General features: G+C 47.4%; 1 protein-coding gene across 1 annotated transcript in view; it reads left to right on the top strand.

Annotated features, from left to right (window-relative positions):
- The window catches only part of LOC100194160 (uncharacterized), a 38,601-nt gene extending 22,718 nt beyond the window's left edge, over positions 1-15,883 (top strand). Inside the window, 4 exon segments of the mRNA NM_001359410.1 lie at positions 5,632-5,714; positions 14,719-14,796; positions 14,881-14,976; positions 15,210-15,883. Coding sequence (NP_001346339.1) covers positions 5,632-5,714; positions 14,719-14,796; positions 14,881-14,976; positions 15,210-15,476 — 524 coding nt within the window. The 3' untranslated portion in view covers positions 15,477-15,883.
- The last annotated feature ends 432 nt before the right edge of the window (positions 15,884-16,315 follow it).

Below are 16,315 nucleotides of genomic sequence, written 5' to 3'. Positions count from 1 at the left end.
AGTAAAACTCGATCCCCGACTTGAAAATCACGTGGAGAACTATTCCTGTCGGCATAATATTTCATTGTGTTCTGAGTAGCTGTCAAGTGTTCCTTCAGAGCAGCCAAATGAGCCTGTTGGTGCTGAATAAAAGTTGCCACATTGTGTCAGGGCCTAAGGAGGCCCACGGAGGGGATGCAGTAGCAGCAGTCATGGGCCCTCCAAGGGGGATTAGATAAGGATGGTTAGAGATAAGATTAGAAGATTAGTTGAGATTATTTAGGAGATTGGTTGAGATTATCTAGGAAGGTTATCAGTTAGTAGTTTGTTGAGAGTTTTTAGGTGAGTTTTAAGAAGATAAGGGTCTCTAGTTAGATAGGGGCAGCCAGCTGGCCTATTTATGTAATCAATGAATGAGAAATAAAGTAGGCAAGAATTAGAATGGAGAAACCCTCCTCTTGCTCGGCTGTGGGCAGAGGGCCCCAGCCGACGTTCCTGCCCATCGATACCCCTCTCCAATCCCTCACCGATCTAGCAACCATAACATCTGGTATCGGCTAACTTGGTTTTCGATCTGATCTCATGGCTTCTGCTGCCAATTTCGCGGCGTCATCCTGGCAGCGGAGTCCCCATCTCCATGGACTGCGTCGCATGTCACCTTCGTCACGCCGTCTTGGCAACCGACGTCCCCATCTCCATGGGCTGCACTGTATGCCACCTTCGTCACGCCATCCTGGCAACCGCCATCCCCATCTCCATGGGCAACATCGTCTGCCAATTTTGTCACCACATCCTGGACGTCGGCGTGCCCATCTACAGGGACAACGCCAAATTTCGTCACATCATCTTCGTTGACGACGTCTTCGTCCCCATGTGCGACGCCACTAGGGGCAGCCACGGCTCAGCAATCACGAGCTCCATCGATGGGGGACTTGTGGACCAACATAAGGGCTGATCTCGCAAAGATGCAAGCCACGCTCCAGAAGGTTGAGCAAGGGCTACTGCAAATCAAGGTAGCAGTGCAACATGAGCAGAACCAGCTGGCGTTGTCCGCACGGCTCTAGACGTCGGCGACTGTGGTCATACAGGCTGCTGCTCGTGGCTTCCTTGCATGACAGAGAGTGCGGGAGATGCGTCGGTAGATGCTCGAGGCAGCCTTGGTGATGGTTGACCTCGGTACACGGGGACGCGTCCTCGCCCTGTAGGGTGGCCATCAGCAGCGCCACCGGGCCGCTATCTCCAAGTGCACATGGTACGTGTCCCGCGGGCAACGTAGTTCGACTCTACGGCAGCGGCGGTAAGGAAGGCACTCCCCTCGTCATCGGCAAGGGCACACTATTTAGCGCCACCGCATTCCGCTATCGGCCGCCACGAGGGCGCCTCCGCTGGTTATTGTTGCGACCTATTCCAGGTGCCCGTCCATGTGCTCCCCTTTCGTCTAGATGGCGTACATGGGATCCAGGTGGCTGCACACGTGCAAGTCCAATGCGCGGAGGGTGTCCGCCTTATCTTATGGGGTAAAAAAAAATCCAGATTCAGAATAATAAGATAAACCGAGATGTAAAAGGCTCGTCTTCTAGGTGTCTGGTTTTGGGTCAAGTAGACTCGTCTTTGAGCACCCGTCATACTACAGCTCGAGGACGAGCTACTTGTCTAGAAGGGGTGTAGTGTCAGGGCCTAAGGAGGCCCACGGAGGATGCAGTAGCAGCAGTCATGGGCCCTCTAAGGGGATTAGATAAGGATGGTTAGAGATAAGATTAGAAGATTAGTTGAGATTATTTAGGAGATTGGTTGAGATTATCTATGAAGGTTATCAGTTAGTAGTTTGTTGAGAGTTTTTAGAAGAGTTTTAAAAGATAAGGGTCTCTAGCTAGATAGGGAGAGCCGGCTGGCCTATTTATGTAATCAATGGCGCGGGGAGTAGATCCTGTAGCAGAAAATCAAAAAAATCCGGTCGAGGCTTTGAAGCCGCAAACGGAAAGTGAGTCTCATCAAACACAATGTGGCGAGAGATGATGATCTTGCGAGTGGATAGATCAAGGCACCGGTAGCCCTTCTGAGAAGGAGAGTAGCCGAGAAAAACACGCCGCAGAGCGAGGAGACGATTTGTGGGGGGTCGTGGCACTGAGGTTTGGATAGCACAGGCAACCAAAAACTCGAAGGAGTGAGTAATCTGGCATTTTGCGATAAAGGAGATGCTAGGGAATACTGTTATGTATGGACGATGAAGGCCACCGGTTTGTGAGAAACACAACGGTGGAGAGAGCCTCGGCCCAATAAGGAGGAGGTATGGCCGCATGAATCAGAAGCGTCCGAACAACATTGTTCAGAGTGCGAAGCATCCGCTCAGCTTTGCCGTTTTCGGCGGATGTGTAGGGGCACGAGGTGCGAAGAAGGATGCCGCGGGCAGCCAGGAAGGCGGCAGTGGCACTGTTAATGAACTCAGTCCCATTATCGGTCTGAAAACAGCGCACAGAAGAACTGAATTGTGTGTTAGCGTAAGCAGTGAACTGAACAATATGTTCATGAACTTCAGATTTATGGCGCAGGGGGAATGTCCAACAAAAATGAGTAAAATCATCAAGTATGACAAGATAATATTTATAGCCCGAAATACTCAAAACTGGAGAGGTCCAGACATCACAATGAACGAGTTCAAAAGGTGTAGATGTATTAGAAACAGAACTATCAAAAGGCAGCCTAGCGTGTGTGGGGGACAGATATCCCCCGGGTCCACTGGAAGGATAAAAGACCTCACGAAAGGGCCAATGGCCCAATAAATCGTAAGGTCATCCCTTCGTGGACCTGGGGAGGAACGACCAGTGAAGCAGATTGACATAAGGCCGGATCGGTGCGAGCCCAGACGGCCCAATGACTTCAAGCAAGTAATCACAACAGTGACCCGACCTTCCCGCGCTGGAACCCCGTACAACGGAACCAAGCGAGGATGGGTCGGCGGAGCTATAGAAAGATAGACTCAATCGGTTCACTATTTCTTAGGTGCACATTGTTATCATATCTGCATGTATTGCCCCACGGTCGAATATATAAGGCCTAGGGGGCACCCTTTCAGAACGATCGATCTCAGTACTTAGCCATCCACCCAACTCTCTGTGCTCTCGGTGCTAGAGAACCCTATTGTAACCCACCACATAAAGCACTCTCACCAGGACGTAGGGTATTACGCATTTCAAAGCGGCCCGAACCTGTAAACCATTGTCCACTGTTCCTCGTGCATCTGGCACGAACCATTGAGCTACAGTCGATAACACCGTCCTACTCCTAAAAGCACCTCGAGGGGCTACCCCGGGTGCGCGGTCGGACCCAAAACACCGACAGCGTGTTTGCCTAGCTGGCAGGCATGGCAAATGCGGCGAGCTGCTTTATTACACTGTATAGCTGAAAGTTTATTTAGGGTTTGAACAGCGGCTGTCGTTGGATGACCGAGGCGAGCATGCCACAACTCTGGAGTAACGACAGCAACATGGCAGCGAGGCGACAGACGATGTGGAATGGTGTAGAGATCCCCATTGCTATTGCACGGAAGGAGGACCGTTTTAGTTTGGAGATCCTTAACAGAAAAACCAGAAGCGTCAAACTCAATAGAACAGTTATCGTCGCGAGTAAGCTGTCGAACAGATAACAAATTACGAGCAAGCTGAGGAGCGACAAGAACATTATTAAGATGAAAATAGCGATCAACTATAGGTAAGAGAGATGTGCCACAGCCAGATGAAGGGATGGACTGCCCGTTACTGACCGTAATGGAGCACGGTGGCGAAGGATAACGGGAAAGGAGTATACCGTCGTTGGAGGACATGTGGGATGTCGCTCCGCTGTCCATAACCCAAGGAGAGTCCTGCACCGCCATTTGATTAAGAGCAGCAATCAAGTTGGCCGTATTTCAGCCGCCTGAAGAAGCACCTGCGGCGGAAAACTGCGGCGGCACAAAAGCGGTGTGAGCCTGCTGTGGAGGAGGCGGAGTAGGCGCCCACTGCTGCTGCTGAGGAGGCCAGGCACCAGTCCAAGGGTTGTAGCAAACCCAAGGACCCGTTGGCTGGGGTGGCTGACGGCTTCCACCCTGCTGCTGGTTGCGCCGTCCGCCGCCGTGCTACTGGTGGCGCCGACCACCACCGTCTCTGCCGCCACTGTTGCCACCGCGCCCCTTGCCCTTGCCACTGCACCCATTGCTGAAGGAGGAGGTGGTGGAGTGGCAGGCTGGCGACGTGCAGGACGGGGCGGTGGAAACAGCGAGAGCCGATGCCGAAGCTTCCTTGTTCTCGGTGCCGAGGCGAAGTTCCTTGACACGGATCATGTTGGTGGCAGACTTGAAGTCGAGCAGCGGTGACGTGTTGGCGATGATGTCGGCCGTGTTGGCGAAGCGAGGATTGAGACCGCGCAGGAGATTGAGAACGAGCTGCGCGGGGGAGACAGTGTGGCCGACTTCCCGGAGCGCATCAGCGGTGCGCTTCATCTGCTGAGCGTAGGCGTCGATGGAGAGGTCGGCTTGGGACAGGTTGTGGAACTCCTGCTCGAGGACGACGGCGCGAGACTCCTTGTTCGCCTGGAACAGGGCCTCGATGGAGACGTACAGTGCGTGGGCGTCTTGATCGGGCTCCATGGCGAGGTCGAGGACAGCGTCGTCGGCGGAGTTGTACATCCACCCGCGAACGCACGCGTCAGGCTGAGACCACATGGGATCAGCCGGGCGCGCGGCCACCGTGCCGTTGATGTGGCCTAGCAGTCCGTACTTGCCGCAGAGGGCGTTAAAGAAGGCTTTCCATTTGGAGAAGTTGGGGCGCTCGAGGCTGAGGTCGATCGACACGTGCTGCTTCACGTTGACGGCGACGTAGGCGGTGAAGAAGACCGGGGCAAGTCCCTCTGCGCCGGTGGTCTCGGTAGCCATGGAAGGCAGTTGGTGAGCCGGGTGGCTGCGGCGCTAGTGCGGCGACCAGGGGCGGCGCGGGCGAGATGGCGGCTGCGAGAGCGCAGCGGCCTGGTGGCGGGGCCGTGCGGGGGCCTCGTGGCGGGGCCGGGTGGCGGCGGCCTGGCGGCGATTCCGGGTGGCGGCTGCGCGAGGGCAGCAGCCTGGTGGGGGGCCGCGGGGGCCGGGGGACGGCAGTGCAGGCGCGGCGGTCAGGGAAACGACGACGGCGGCCTGACGGCTAGGTGGCGGCGGCCGCGATGCAGGAGCGGGAGCACGGCGGCCAGGTGCGGGGGCAGCGGAAGAAAGAGAAAAAAGGTGTTTTGGCTCTAATACCAAGAAGAAACACACCACACACCACTAACAGGTGGGGTTACCTTCATTATATAGCCCGTAGGCTAGGGTTACATTAGGGTTACAGAGTACATGGGCCTAATGGGCCAGGCGCCCTATATGGGCTGTCACAGTTACATTCCAACAGGGTTGAAGTGGAGTTTCCAATACTCTAAAAATACCATGATATGTAGAATACCATGGTTTTGAAAACATAGTTTTTAGGAATTTAACCAAACACATTATGATATAAAATACTCTGGTATTCATATAAATCATGGTATTGCCTAGAAACTATAAAAATACTTAACTTCCAAATAGGCCCGTAAGCTTTTCTAACAGAGAGCACTCTCGTCTTCTTACTTGTTCCTACTTTTTTTGTTCTTATTGTCCAGCACTAGAGCATCTGAGGAAGAAGATTGAAATATCAACAGAGAAAATACGTTTAGCTAAGGTGAAAGAGGAACATGCAAAAAAGGTTGGATATTTATACTTGGGCTTTGATATTACTGATTTTAATTATTTTGTGTTATTTGATGCAATTGACTTAATATCATAAAGCCTTCGTTTTTACCATTTCTATTTAGAACTTACCCATGTTTTGTATGTAATAAACGTGCATATTTCTTTCCACGGATATAGGTTAATTTCTCATTGCTGAAGTAGCACTTTAAACCAAGCCTAATTGTAAGATTACACAAAAAGATAGTAGATTGATTATTAGGGATATGAGGTTACATACGATGGAATAAGTCATGTGGTCTTCGTGTGGAGGACAACATCTCTGCTACAGCATGTGGAGGACCGCATTGTGGAGGACAGCATCTCTCTAGCACAGCAGTAGCAGTCAAAAGCAGCAGTCTTTTGACTGCTGTGGTGTGGCAGTAGCAGCACAACAGCAGAAGTCTTTTTACTGCTATAGTGTGGCAGCAGCAGCAGTGCAGTCTTTTGACTGCACTTTAGCATCTAGAGGACAACACCTATGTGCTGTAGTGTGTAGTGTAGTGTGTAGTGTATTCTAGTGCAGCCTCTAGTGCTATAAATATATGTCCCCAACCCTTCTAAGGGTATGACATTTTGTAGTGTTTGGTATCAGAGCGAGGTTGTCTTGCAGCCTAAACATCTCTTGCTCATCTTCTTCTCGCGCCTCTCTCTATACTCAGTCGACAACAAGAGCACCAACTGTTCATTCCTCTCCTGCTCGGACGAGCAGCCTTTCATCTGAGAGAGACTCTTCCACACGCAGCGACCCCTTGCTAGCACACCATGTCTCTACGCTCAATCACTTCGAGTGCACGACAAAAGTAGGAGGCCTAGGTCGCCGTGGCACAAGAACGCGAGCGAGCAGCGGCGGCGGCGGCTGCAGCGACAGCGGCGAGGGAAGCACGACTAGTGGCTGCGGAATTGGCAGCAGCGAGAGCGGAAGTAGAAGCAGCGGAGGCGGCGGATGCTGCCCGTGCAGCGGCGTCAGAGCTCGAGGCCCTGCGCGGTAGTAGCGCCGACAGTTGTCGGTTGTCGCTACTCGCTGCAGTCTTGACACTTGACAGAAACTACTCGCTGCACAGTCTGAAAGCAGGGGAGGAGGGGATGAGAAACATCATTCTTGAGTCTTGAAAGCAGGGGAGGAGGTAGAGGGGAGGAGGACCTACCAGTGAGCAGCAGCCAGCAGCCGCGAACAAGAGCAGTGGCCAGAGAGCAGCAGGCGCGCCCAGAGCAGAGAGCAGCAGGCGCACCTATAGAGCAGCAGCCGCGCGTAGGGAGCATGGAGCAGCCGCGCGCAGGGGAGAGAGAGCCGCGCGCAGGGATAAGGCGTCGCCTAGGGGGGCTAAGGCGTCGCCCAGACGCCTACTACGCCAATGCGGACGCCTACCTCACCAAGGCGGACGCCATACACATTTTTGTCTGGGTGGCGCTGACGCCTTTTAAACCATGCATAGAGGGTACTCTAGCTCAACTTTCTTGTCCTGGTGCTCATGCCCAAAATGGTGTTGCTGAATGCAAACACCGTCATATTATTGAGAGTGCTCGTACTCTTTTGATATCTTCTTTTGTTCCTTCACACTTTTGGAGTGAAGCTGTTTCCACTGTCGTGTATCTCATTAATAGACAACCTTCATCTAAACTTTCTGGCAAATCATCGGGTGAAGTTCTTTTTGGGACTTCTCCACGATATGATCATCTTCGTGTGTTTGGATGTATATGTTATGTCTTGTTACCACCACGTGAGCGGATTAAATTGACTGCTCAATCTGTAGAGTGTATTTCTTGGATACAGTCCTGATCACAAAGGCTATCGTTGTTATGATCCATCTACTCGTCGTATTCGAATTTCTAGAGATGTGAGTTTCAATGAAAATCACCCCTTCTTTCACAACCAGTCTACTCACTCCTATTATCCCACAGAATACTTCTTTCATGTGTCTTCCTTCCATTCCTGCATCTGAACCATCATCTTCTACATCCCCATCTGATGTTCTCATTCCCATAACACCACCTTCCACCTCCACGTCATCCTCTTACTCTTCCAAACCACCTATCATCCAAACCTACATTCGTCGTTCCCGCTCTATTCCTACGGCTGGTCCTGATACTGATCCTGTACCTGATTCTTGTACTAACAACTATGAGTCGAATGATGTTTTTAATCAGGGATATCGTCTTCATGACCGTGGTACTATTGAACCTCTAGATCGCTATGGTTTCCCACGAGTTGGTATGGCAATTGTTGAACCCACTACTTATCAGGAAGCTTCTGGGATTCTTGAGTGGCAGCTAGGTATGATTGATGAATTGGCTGCTCTTGAACGCATTGGTACATGGGATATTGTTCCTTTACCCTCGCATGTTGTTTTTATCACATGTAAATGGGTCTTCAGAGTTAAGACAAAATCAAATGGCTCCATTGAGGTATAAAGCTCGTCTTGTGGCTTGTGGTTTCCAACAGACTCAAGGACTTGATTATGATGAGACTTTTGCACCTGTTGCGCATATGACTAGTTCGAACCTTGATTGCAGTTGCAGCCTCATCTTCTTGGACTATCTCTCAGATGGATGTCAAGAATGCTTTTCTCAATGGTGATCTACATGAAGAAGTTTATATGCATCCTCCTCCGAGGGTTGATACTCCCTTAGGGCACGTTTGACGTCTCCGTCGCACATTGTATGGGCTGAAACAAGCTCCTAGTGCTTGGTTTGAGCGATTCATCTCTGTCATCACATCTGCTGGTTTTTCTTCTAGTGAACATGATCCTGCATTGTTTGTTCATGTCTCTCCAAAAGGCCGCACTTTACTTCTATTATATGTGGATGATATGCTGATTACAGGTGACAACTCAGAACATATTTCTCATATCAAGCAGCATCTTAGTAAGGAATTTCAAATGTTTGATTTGGGTCCACTTAGCTATTTCTTGGGCATTGAAGTTCAGCAGACTCCAAAAGGTTTTTATCTGTCTCAGTCCAAGTATATACAAGATCTTCTTGATCGCTCTGGAATTACTGATACTCGCACAGTTGCAACACCAATGGATATTCATTTAAAACTTCGTTCGAAGGATGGGACACCACTAGCAGACCCCACTCGATATCATCATATTGTGGGTAGTCTTGTTTATCTCACCATCACCAGACCTGATATTGCTCATGCTGTTCATATGTTGAGCCAATTTGTATCCACACCAACCTCAGTTCATTATGGTCATTTGCTTCGTGTGCTTCGATATTTACGCGGGACACGATCCAGATGTTTACTCTATGCTTCTGATAGCCCACTTCGGCTACATGCGTATTCTGATGCCACTTGGGCAAGTGATCCTGTTGACCGTTGTTCTACTACATGTTACTGTATTCTTCTTAGATCCTCTCCTATTGCTTGGAAATCCAAGAAGCAAGCGGTCATATCTCGTTATAGTGCTGAAGCTGAAGTTCGGGCTCTTGCTACTACCACTGCTGAAATTATTTGGCTGCGCTGGCTATTGGCTGATCTTGGTGTCTCTTGTGACACTCCACCTCTGTTATGTGATAACTTGAGTGCTATACAGATTTCTCATAATCCAGTGAAGCATGAACTTACTAAACACATTGGTGTTGATGCATCATTTACTCGGTCTCATTGTCCGCAGAAGACTATTGATCTTCAATATGTGCCCTGAGAATCTCAATTGGCAGATTTCTTCACCAAAGCGCAAACAAGAGCACACCATCAGTTCCACTTGATCAAACTCAAAGCTTCAGATCCTCCATTTCCACATTGAGTTTGATGAGGGGTGTTAATGCCCATTAGGCCCAGGTCTACTGCCTATATATATTATATAGTCCTTAGGGACTAATCATCAATTGTGAATCCCAAGGTTAGTAACATCAGCTACAACTGACTTTCTAGAACTCTAAAGACTCCTCTATACTATTCTAGTATATTAAGCACAAGAGCACACATATTAGTTCTAAGAGTAGTCATGGCTACAATGGCGTTCGCCTTCTTAGGAATTAGTGTTAGATAAGCTGAATTCAGCAGCCACAATTTCTACGCATTACCTTGATGGAGGGTGATTATTGCTGCCAGCAAATCAGCCTTAATGATATGCTAACAAGTTTTGTAGAATCTCCCCGTGTATCCATTTGGCCCTGGAGCTCTATCAGAAGGCAGACTGGTGATAGTGGACCATACCTCCTCGTCCGTGATAGGAAGGTCCAGATCACTCAAATCAACAACATTTTTTTGACACTCGTCCAAATTGAGAGTAAGTTCTCTTTGTTGAGCCATGCCCAAAAGGTTAGAATAATACTCATGCAAAACCTTCTGTTTTTGCTCATGAGAGGTGACCACTTGCTCCTCATTAACCAACATGTGAATAAAATTCCTTTTCTTTTTATAGCGGGCATGCATGTAGAAAAAGGACGTATTGGCATCGCCCTCCTTCAGATATTTGATCCAGGACCTAAGGCGTGCAATCTCCTCTCCAAGGAAGCAAGAGCCAGGCAATGCTACTTGAGTTTTCTCTTCAATCACAGTTCCTCTGATGTTAACAACCTGTTGTCTTGAGCCATCTCAAGCTTGTGCAGAATCTCCCTAGTTGTGGCCAACTAAGACTTGACATTGCCAACCTTCTTATGCCCCCACGACTGTACGGATTTTGCTAGCCTTTTCATCTTATGGAACACCCTTTCCAGAGGACAAGAAGCCTGAATTGTCTAACCCCAAGAAGCAGAAACCACATCCAAGAAACCTGGAATCTTGGTTCAGAAACTCTCAAAGTGGAATTTACGCTTGCCCTTGATATCCACTTTAAGGTTGAGAGACAAAGGACAATGATCAGAGAGCTTAGTTGCATTGCTATGCAAGATACAATCCAGATAAAGTTCCTCCCAGCTGGCTATGCAGAATACATGATCTAGCTTCACAAGGGTGGGGGCATTTCTCTCATTCGACCAAGTCTATTTCCTTCCCATGAGGGGAATTTCCTTGAGATCCATTTCATTTACAAACCTTCTAATTCTGCCTAGCAATGCTATGTTAATATTGGTGTTGTTCTTGTCCTCTGAGCTGTAGATCTGATTCAAGTCACCGGCCACAACCCAAGGACCTAGACAATTACTCCTGACATCTCATAGCTCCTGAAGGAAGTCTTGCTTCAATTTTTCTTGGTGTAGGCCATAAACACAGTGAACCAAAACTGCAACCTAGAATCCTCTTGCAAAAGCACCAAGACAGAATATTCTCATACTCATGGTTATTAAAGCGGTAAAACGTTAAAACGTTATGAACCAACTTTTTAACATTTAAACGAATGTTGAAACGTCTTTTCAGACTTGACATAGAAATTCAAATATAGAATAAGTTCATACATAAGTTGAGTTATTTGATAAATTTAAATCATCTCCAAGAGCATTGCTAACATGAGAAGAATTAGCTAATGGATCAACCCATTCATTGTCCCAATCAAAGTCTTCTAAAATCAAAGGATCAAAGTAGGGTTAGGACACTTGACAATGTCTCCATAGCCACCAGCTAGATGTTGTTTCACCCTCTTGATACCTCCTTTTATTTGTTTGGGGGCACAAAGCACATTGAATCAGCTCTCGCAAATAGAGCTTGAATGATTGATTCACTGTTGGGCAATATGGTTGCACAAAATCAGGCCTCATCAATATGGTCTGTTGTGAGCGCAGTGCCGCAGTTCGTGGTCGGCGGAGAAGAGGAGGGCGACGGCACAGTGGCTGGCTGAGGAGAGCAGCGGCTGGGCTGCTGTGGCCGCAGTTCGTGGCTCCACAGCGGCCGACAGAGAGCAGCGGCTGGCTGAGCCCCACAATGGCCGACACAGAAGAGGAGGGCGGCGACCGACTGTGGCTGAGGAGAGGAGAAAGGAGAGTAGAGCGGCGGCTGGCTAAGGGAGTGAGGGCGTCGCGTCCAGCGCTGGCCAGTGGCCCAGGAAAGTGACCTAGAAAATGCTAAAGGCCCAGGACGGGTAGGACGTCCTCAAAACGTGTAAAACGCCCAAAAACGCTATTTGGACGCTTAAACGACGTTTAAACGCTCGAAATGAACGTTCTACGCCCTAAACCTAAAACGTTCGGACGTTCCAACTTTTAAACATGTTTTCTCGTTTAAACGACGTTTAAACGATGTTTTAATAACAATGCTCGTACTACATTATTGATACAGGAGTAGATCCATCTCGCCAAGCCACCAGGATGCCTCCCTTGGTTCCTTGTGTTGGACTGTACACAAAATTACTGTAACCAGTCCCAAGAATAGAGAGAATATCAAAGGCAATAATGGAGCTTAATTTAGTTTCCTGAAAGCATACGACCGTCGACTTGACATTAAAAACCAGAGTTTTAACATTGTCTCTTTTGGACCTATTATTTAGGCACCTTACATTCCAGATTAGATGATTGGAAGGATCCATATTAAACATAAAAAGAAGATTAAAGTACACTAGCGGTCCACGAACTTGGCACGCTGTGTCACCCCCCGAACTCAGAAAACCGAGCAAACAGGTCCTCGAACTTTGTCAGCCCACACAAAACCATCCAAAGCCGGGTTTCTAAAACCGAATGCCGTCGAAGCCACTTGGGGCCCCCAATTTGGCTTGTTGTGTTACTTGTGTTCCCGAACTTGAATGCTATGTCACTTGAGTCCCTGAACTTTGATTGGTTTGCTCTAATATGGCACGACCCATCAACATCCAGTTTATATGTTACAAAGGTACATCTTTATCTTTATCTTTATCTTGCAACATTCTATCTACATGGCTAGAGTTACTCACCCTAGTGTATATGTGTTATGTGGACTAAATCTTGTGTATCTCAACATAAAAACATATTAATCCACCGAAGTTATCACCCATTCACCAAAATAAAGCAAAGAGCCAAAGACCTTTCGATCTCTCTCTTCTTGGTATTGATGATAATTCTACAAACAAATGAAAACTAAGCATAATTCAAGGTAGCACTTCACACTAGTGTAAATTGTTAACTTGGTTTGGATTTTATATCGCTTATCCAACTTTTAAGCTTTGTCATTATGATATGAATAAGCACCATAAAACATTATTTGGTAGTGATAATTTCCCCTACATGTGTGCTTGAATGATTTAAATTCAAGCTTACACACATGCATGAGTATGAAATTTGTGGAAAGATTGTCAATGATGCTAAGGTATACAAGATGAAGATGTACCTTTGTAACATGTATACCACTCATTAAAAACATAATGATGAGGTGTTGTGCCATATTAGAGTAAACCAATGAAAGTTCAGGGACTCAAGTGACATAACATTCAAGTTCGAGGATCCAAATGACACAACATGTCAAGTTGGGGACCATAAGTGGCTCCGACGTGGCATGCCATGTTGGCATCCGGTTTTACAAACTCGGATTTGGATGGTTTTGCATGGACTGACGAAGTTCGGGGACTTGTTTGCCCGGTTTTCTGAGTTCGGGGGGGGGGGGGTGGGAGGTAAGTGACATAGCGTGCCAAGTTCGTGGGCCGCTAGTGTACTTTACAGTAAAAAGAAGTATACGACCTTCCCACAAATTAGGCTTCAACCTGTACTTCTTTAGGCACTTCCCATCCAAACAGTGTTGCCATAGCAGCAACATGCTTTCTAGAGAGTGCTGACTCAAATAACTTTGCATACTTTCTAGCATCTTCAAAAGAAATCTTGTCCTGATCATCACAAGTTGCCTACATACAATGGCTGCTGATTCATTGCCCAGGTCTGGAGGAAGTTTTGCCACTCTCCGGCTTCGACGGGGTTTGAAGTTGCTGGGCACAGTTTTCTTTCTTCGCTTGTTAACTTGGGAGCCTCCAATAAAGTAGTCGCCTGCCTTGTAACACTTTGCTTGGAGGTCGGTATTGACGTTGAGATACCCATATCCTTCATTTGTGTAGGCTTTGTAGCAATCTCCTTCCTAGAGTACACTCTGAAGCACGGGCCATAGCCCTCAATCTGCTCATAACCGGTTCAGGAACCGGGGAAGGAGCTCCTTGAATAGAACTAGCATAACAGGGGGTTGGCACCACCGGCTCAACGGCGTCAGGCTCATCAACAGGACAGGGATCGGCTTGGACAGATGTTGCGACCGGAACCATGGCGCCCTCAGGTGTCACGATGACCGAAAGAGATCCCTCTGGTTGATCCGTCGGTACCATAGGCTCAACGGCAACAGGTTCATCGACAGGGCGGGGAGGGTTGCCCTGGACAGGCACTAGTGCCGGAGCTATGGCCACCTTAGGAGTCGTAGTAGAGTCAGTCCCTGCCACGGCCTTAGGATCAACAGTCCCCCCCCCCCCCCCCCCATCCAACCTCAGACGGAGTCTGGGAGACTACCACGTTCGTAGCTAGAGAAAATGAAAGGGGTCGGGGGGGGGGGGGGCTCGTTTGCTGTTGACAACTTCCGCAGCTTTGGTTGTATGGACGGGCAGCAAATGGGAGGCTCCAACTCAGGATCCATTGCTGGAGAGAGGCCATGATGTCTATCCTATGAGTTTGGCCCATCCATCCTAGGGCCTAGCTCGTCACCTCCAAGACTCAGCGCAACAAGGTTTGAATTGGATCTAGATATGGTCAGTCTGCAGGCCTGTTGGACTGGCACATAAAAATTTGTTTGATTAGGATCTGTTTTCTTCAGTCACAACCATCTCAACTGAAGCGCCTAGCCAAGGTTTTGGAGATCACAAATTCCAAGACCACCGAGCTCTTTGGGGAGGCACACTTTGGAAATGGAGAGAGTAGTAAAGCTTACTGAAGCTGCCTTTCCATGATCTAAAAGTGTACTTATTTTGTAGGACAATTTTCAAATGCTAGAAGTATATAGTCTTATTTCAGACGGAGGGAGTAATGTCTCGTGTAGATGATCAGACCTCTACTGTTTCCCTATTTTTTCTTTGTAAATACTTGTGTTTCTCTTTTATTCTAGTGTCGCTAACAATAAGTTATGTTGTCTGCTATTTTTTACTACGTGTCTGGTATTCTAGACTTGGGAAGTTGCTGCACAAGTTGTTAAAGACGAAGAGGATGCTAAGCAGAAATTATGTGATGACCTAAACCATCTAGTATGCTTCTAATTTTCCTTTTATGAATATATGTCCATCATTTCACCATATGTGCTTAAGATCTTTTATCTTTTGTTTAACTAGGTCCAGGAGAGTGCTGCTTCCCAATATGCAAGATTGGAGGAGCTGAAGAAACGTTTAGAATCTCTAAATCCCATAAGGGATTCTGTTAATGTGTCAGTAAGTGAATAACCCCAAGGCCATAGATCTGATGTTTCATCTTTGAAATTATTTATTTCTCACTGTCAGTATTTCTGCTTTAGTATTAACAGGAACGAGTCTTATTGATTATATGTTTCCTGTTTGCTAGTAGACATTAGTTCTTTTGTTGTTTTCTGAGCAGATAATGTTGGTTTTGGTCTCAACTAGTATGTGTATGTTCCGTATTATTGTCTCACCTTTTCTTGTATCAGGGTGTTTATACTGCACAGCATGCTACTCTGAATTCAGTACCTCAGCAACCAACTGCACAAAATCCTGCAGATGTAACTGGCCGTCAGAATATTGCCACAAAGCCTGCTTCTATGCAACAGCAGCCTATACCTGCGGAGGCAGAAAAGAAGAGAAGACCCTCGAATTCGGCAAGAGGGAGGGGTGGTGTCATGATCCTTCCGAAGGGAAGAGAGGGTTCTGGGTCAGGATGGACAGGTGCTGGGTTTGATGTAGATAGCCGTACATGACGCCCGGTATTTCAAGTTATTCGTACCATTGAAACCATGCTCTCCAAAATTCACAAGAATTAGATTGGTCACCAAAAAAAAAAATTCAGAGCCATTCCAGAATTCTAATGTGAGGAAGGTGTACGTTTGATCATTTGTTCATCCATTGTATATGAATCATGCACTAAATTAATCAAAGTTTTAACATATATATTCAAAGGCTAGAAATCTGAACCTAAGTATGAGCACCCGATAGGGCATGTTGTCGTAGGGTGTGTTTGACTATGGTACATCTGGATGAACGGATGTATGCTAAGTTGAATTGTATTTTAATAAAAGGTGTTTGATGCGGATGTATGAGTGGATGTAAAAAAATACAGAGATTATTTGGTTGTATGAGTCAATGCAATTTGTTGGGCTTGTGAGACCGAGTGTGATCCTATACCACAACACTGCATCACCAGAACTGGCTAGCAATTAAAGCTGAAATCGAGTGCATGATCGGATACAGTGGGCGTGCAAATATATGGCTGGGTGCTTGCTGCTAGTGGCTAAAAAAAATCGAAACGAGCATCTACAATAGTTTATACGCATCCATATATAGTCTAGGCGGTGTAGGGCAATCAAACACAGACACACCCTTGGTAACAATTGGATTGAGGTATGACAATATCTGGTCCATTTAATTACGGACGTAAGGATATTATCTGTCTATTTGAATACGGTTTTTCTAAAACGGTTTAGATCCGATCGTATCCGAGTCCGGTTATTCGGTATCTGACCTATATTCATATTTGAGTCCGGGTATTCAATATCTGATCCATATCTGATCTATATCTGTATCTGTGTATTCAAAGTTA

This window comes from Zea mays, chromosome 1, assembly GCF_902167145.1.
Source record: "Zea mays cultivar B73 chromosome 1, Zm-B73-REFERENCE-NAM-5.0, whole genome shotgun sequence".
Taxonomy (NCBI): domain Eukaryota; kingdom Viridiplantae; phylum Streptophyta; class Magnoliopsida; order Poales; family Poaceae; genus Zea; species Zea mays.
The sequence above is the reverse complement of the archived record's forward strand: the minus strand, read 5'-3'. Positions and strand labels throughout refer to the sequence as shown.